The sequence below is a fragment of the Microtus ochrogaster genome, linkage group LG4 (genome assembly GCF_000317375.1).
Source record: "Microtus ochrogaster isolate Prairie Vole_2 linkage group LG4, MicOch1.0, whole genome shotgun sequence".
Taxonomy (NCBI): domain Eukaryota; kingdom Metazoa; phylum Chordata; class Mammalia; order Rodentia; family Cricetidae; genus Microtus; species Microtus ochrogaster.
In genome coordinates, this window is record NC_022030.1 from 56,659,147 (window position 1) to 56,664,257 (window position 5,111).

At 47.7% G+C, this 5,111-nt stretch overlaps 1 protein-coding gene across 1 annotated transcript in view; it reads right to left on the bottom strand.

Annotated features, from left to right (window-relative positions):
* Catip (ciliogenesis associated TTC17 interacting protein) overlaps nt 1–5,111 on the bottom strand; it is an 8,974-nt gene that overhangs the window by 1,869 nt on the left and 1,994 nt on the right. Inside the window, exons 5-7 of the mRNA XM_005361666.2 lie at nt 3,789–3,875; nt 3,475–3,642; nt 1,036–1,160 (exon numbers count right to left, since the gene is read on the bottom strand). Coding sequence (XP_005361723.1) covers nt 1,036–1,160; nt 3,475–3,642; nt 3,789–3,875 — 380 coding nt within the window. The remainder of the gene's footprint in view (nt 1–1,035; nt 1,161–3,474; nt 3,643–3,788; nt 3,876–5,111) is intronic.

Here is a 5,111-nt window from a genome sequence, read left to right on the forward strand (position 1 = left end):
CTCACAGAGATCTGCCTGCCTCTGCCTCCCGAGTGCTGGGATTAAAAGCGTGCGCCACCACCGTCCGGTTTGGAACTATCTCTTGTAGACCAGACTGACCTCGACCTCCCAGAGTTCTGCCTACGCTTTCCAAGTGCTGAGTTAAAGGCGTGTGCCACCACCGCCCGGGCCAGGTGACAACTTGTGGTTCTCTCCTGCCTTGTGATTTCCAGGAATTGAACTCAGGTCATCAGACTTGGTGGGAAGCTCCCTCGCTGCCTTCCCAGCTGAGCCACCCTTAAAGGGCCTGCCTGTTTTGGAGTTCTTACTATTGTAGACAGTCCTCAAACTTAGGACCATCCTCCTGTCTCAGCTTCTCAAGGGCTAGGATGACAGGCATGAACACCTGTTCCCAGCTCATCTTGTGGTGTTTTGTCACGGCAGCTGAGGTAAGACACTACCGGTGTCCCCATGAGAGCTGCCTTGAGGCCACTGTTTAATCTGCTTCCTCTCCTTATCTTTGTGGTTCTTGGGTCCTGTCCCAGACAACAACAAGCATCAGGCCTTGCCTTAAAAGATAACACACATTTATAGCCCCAGGACCTAGGGTACTAAACGGGAAGATTGAGATTTGAGGCTCACCTGGGCTCACTTTTTTTTTTTTAAGCAAATGAGATGAACAAAGCATCTCATCTTGTGCGCACACATGTGCACACACACACCCAGACCTCAATGACACATTTTCCTGGCAGTATCACAGGAATAATAGTGACCCCTGTGCCCCACTCCATCCCATGAGTGTCTTTTCTTTTTTCTTTGTTTGTTTGCTTGTTTTTCAAAATAGGGTTTCTCTGTAGCTTTGGAGCTTGTCCTGGAACTAGCTCTATAGACCAGGCTGGTCTCGAACTCACAGAGATCTGCCGTCCTCTACTTCCCGAGTGCTGGGATTAAAAGTGTGCACCACCACCGCCCAGCCTTGAATGTCCTTTCTTCATGGTCAGAGCACTCATACTTTATGTGACCCTGTCACTTCGGTCCTCCCCACCAGTGGCTCACCCATCAGAGAGCAAGTAGAATTGACAGGAGAAGGGGATGTCCTCTTCAGAGTGGATGGTTTGTTCCACGATGAACATCTCAGCCTGCTGGTGGCCCAGTTGGATTGTCTGGAAGCCCAGGGATTGCTGCAGCAACCAAAGTGGGGGCTATGGTGAGGTGGTTGCTCACCATGGTGACCCTGTCCTTCTCCTCGTTCCTGCTCACCGGTGAGAAGTCACACTTAGCATTTCAGTTCCTCACGTTTGCCACAAAGTTTGAGTTGCATTCTCTAGATAAGTTGGGGATTCTTTTTTTTTAATATTTATTTATTTATTTATTATGTATACAATATTCTGTCTGTGTGTATGTCTGCAGCCAGAAGAGGACACCAGACCTCATTCCAATGGTTGTGAGCCACCATGTGGTTGCCGGGAATTGAACTCAGGACCTTTGGAAGAGCAGGCAATGCTCTTAACCACTGAGCCACCTCTCCAGCCCCCAAGTTGGGGATTCTTTACAGCCAGTTCTGGCCACCCACTGCCACCTCCTGCCCAAGCCATTCAATGGAGGAGTGCTGCTGGCTGGCTTATTTTGTTACAGGGACAAGCATCAGGGTAGAGAGGAAGGGGCTGTCCAATGAGAGGGCCTGTCTCACCAGGCAGACAGTGCTTCAGAAAAAAATCCTGAGCTGGGCAGGCATCTTTAATCCCAGCTCTTGGAAGGCAGAAGCAAGCAGATCTCTGCGTTCAAGGTCAGCCTCATCTACAGAGCTAGTTCCAGATCAGTCAGGGCTACACAGAGAGACCCTATCTCAAAAACCAAAAGAAGGAAAGAAAGGAAGGAAGGAAGAAAGAAACACCTGCATTGACCGCTGTCCACCACCTGCACAAACCTGCATGTACATTTGTGCTAGTGCACACACACACATACACACACAGAAAGTCAGGTGTGCCATCCATATGTACACACATGCAATTGAAATCCCAGCATTTGGGAGGTTAATGTGGGAGGATTGAGAAGATAAATCCAGTTTGGACCACACACATGCACACGCATGCACATGCACACACGCACACACACACAAAACCTGTTGAAAAAGAAAGGTATATCTTTGGGCTGAGGTGAAACATTTGCCTAGCACTTTCAAACCCTAGATAAGGTATGATTTTTGTCGTTGAGACAGGATCTCATGGTGCACAGGCTAGCCTTGTAATAAATGGATAGCTAAAAATGAGTTTGAACTCCTTGGCCTTCTGTCTCCACTTCCCAAGTACTGGGATTATAGGTACATGACTGGCTTTAGATGCTGTATTTTGTGTGTGTGTGTGTGTGTGTGTGTGTACATGTTTGTGCATCCCTGCAGGTATAGGCGTGCTTGTGTGTCTGTGTGCGTGTATACATGTTCGTGCATGCCTGAAGGTATATATGTGCTTGTGCTCATGTGTGTGTGTGTGTACATGTTCATGCATGCCTGCAGGTATATATATGTTTGTGGATCCGTATGTGTATAGGTGTTTGGCATGCATGCATGTCTGTGTGTGACTGAGAACAACTTCAGGTGTTGTTTTTCAGGAGTTGTCCACCTTATTTTATTTACTTTTAAATATTTATTTTTATTTTTTCATGTATATGAATGTTTTGCCTACACACACACACACACACACACCCGTATGTGTACTTATTGAGTGAGTGTGTGCCTAGTGCCCTCAGAGCTCAGAGGCCAGAAAAGGACATTAGATCCCCTTTAACATTGATTACGGAAGGTTGTGAGCTCCTAGGTGGGTGCTGGGAACTGATCCAGAGGCTTCTGCAAGACCAGTAAGTGCTCTTAACCACTGAGTTCTCTCTCTACCTCCACCTTGTTTTTTGGAAACAGAGTCTCACTGGGACCCGACTGGGACCCGAGATTGCCTGATTTAGCCAGGCTGTCTTCACCTCTCCAGGTCTGGGATTGTAAGTGTGCACCCACATATATGGTTTTGAGGGTCAAACTCAGGTCCTCGCGCTTCATCACTGAGCTATCTCTCCAGCCTTAGAGGATGTATATTTAGAAAGCAGAATAACTTTATATTTCTTTCTTCTGTATTCAAGCTCATGCAAAGAAGGTTGCTTCCCACCTTCCCATTCCTCACTAATTCCACCTGCTCCATCCTCAACCTTCCTTCTGTTCAGTGTAGTTCTTAATTGCCATTGCCCTGGCTTATGGCATTCTACTCTCATGGCTCAATGCCCACTCACCTCAGTAGCCGCTCTCTCCACGTTTACACCTGTCTTTCCCACCTCCGTGGTCTTTGTGATCCTTTTAGTTTGCCCCCCCCCCCTTTGACAGTCCCATAGCCGGACTGACCTCAAACTTGACATGTAGCTGAGGATGACTTTGAACTTCTGATTCCCCTGCTTTCCCCTCCCAAGTACTGGACCACTATGTAGGCCAATTCCCTTCCCAGAGAGAGTACTCACATAGGTGCAATAGCATAGTTTGCCCTCCGTGTCCAAGGCCAGGAAGCGAGCACCGCTGGGCACTGACCGCTGCCAGGCCATCATTCTCAGAAGCACCAGATTGGCGGCGCTGGAGACAAAGCCCTTAAGTGATTGACAGGGGAAGACGGAGACTCCAGTCTTCGTTTCCTGTTGGGGCAGAGCGGAGTCAGAGACGGAGCCCAGAAGAGGCAGGACGTGTTCGAGCAGGGTATTGAGTGTGGAGTTCGTCTCAAGGGCTTGGTCTAGGCACCTGGGCTCACACAAGCTTGTCCCTGCTGTGGTTTCACTCTTACCTCACCCTCCTTGACACTTCTGGTCACAACCATCTGGTCATCCTGCTTCAGGATACTCATCTTCCGCTCCATGGGGAGGATGGGAAACTGAAGGCCAGAGCACATGCGTGAATCCAGCGCTCACCCTTGAGAGGCCAGTGCCCACCCTTTCTTCTGTTTGTTTGCATTTTGTTTTTCTGAGACAAAATGGTTCAGAAAAACCTGGAACTCCCTATGTAGCCCAGGATAGTTTTATACTTGCAGCAATTCTCCTGCCTCAACCTCCCAAACACTGATAAATACAATCAGTCTTGTTTGTTTTTTGTTGTTGTTGTTTGTTTCTTTGTTTTTCAAGACAGGATTTCTCTGTAGCTTTGGAGCCTGTCCTGGAACTAGCTCTTGTAAACCAGGTTGATCTCAAACTCACAGAGATCCGCCTGCCTCTGCCTCCCAAGTGCTGGGATTAAAGGCGTGTGCCACCACCGCCCGGCTAGTCTTATTCTCTCTCTCTCTCTCTCTCTCTCTCTCTCTCTCTCTCTCTCTCTCTCTCTCTCCCACATCTCTCTCTCTCTCTTTTTTTTTTTTTGAGACAGGATTTCACTGTGTACCCCTGGTTGTACTGGAACTCACTCTGTAGACCAGGCTAGCTTTGAACTCACAAAGATCCGCCAGCCTCTACTTCCCGGAGTGCTGGGATCAAAGGTGTGTGCCACCACCATCCAGCTTCAGTCTTATTCTTTATAAAAGACAAAATAAAAGTGTAAAGACTTGGATCTAAAATAAAAATGATAACCAGGGCCAGCAAGGTGTCTCAATGGTCTCAGTGGGTAAGAGTACTCACTACACAAAGCTGACAACTTGAGCTGGAGTCTGGCTCCCACAGTCTCTGGTGGAAGGAGAGAACCAACTTCCAAACGCTGCCCTCTGACTGATTTCCACATATGCGTCCTCCCCCAAATAAGAAAAAATGTAAAATGACAAATAGCTGTCCATGGTGATGTACTTTCTATAATCATAGCACTTGAGAGGCTGAGGCAGGAGGATTAAGCTGGAACCCAACCTTGTCTTCCTCCAATCCTTGTCTCAATAAAGCAAAAAGCTTAAAAATAAGACAGACAAACAGATGGATGAAAAGTCTCAAAGCCTGATGTAGTGGTCTAGCACTTGGAAGGGAAAAAACAGGAGGATCAGGGGTTCAAAGCCATCCTTAGCTACATGTCAAGTTTGAGGTCAGTCCGGCTATGAGACTGTCTCAAGAAGAAGAAGAAGAAGAAGAAGAAGAAGAAGAAGAAGAAGAAGAGGAAGAGGAAGAGGAAGAGGAAGAGGAAGAGGAAGAGGAAGAGG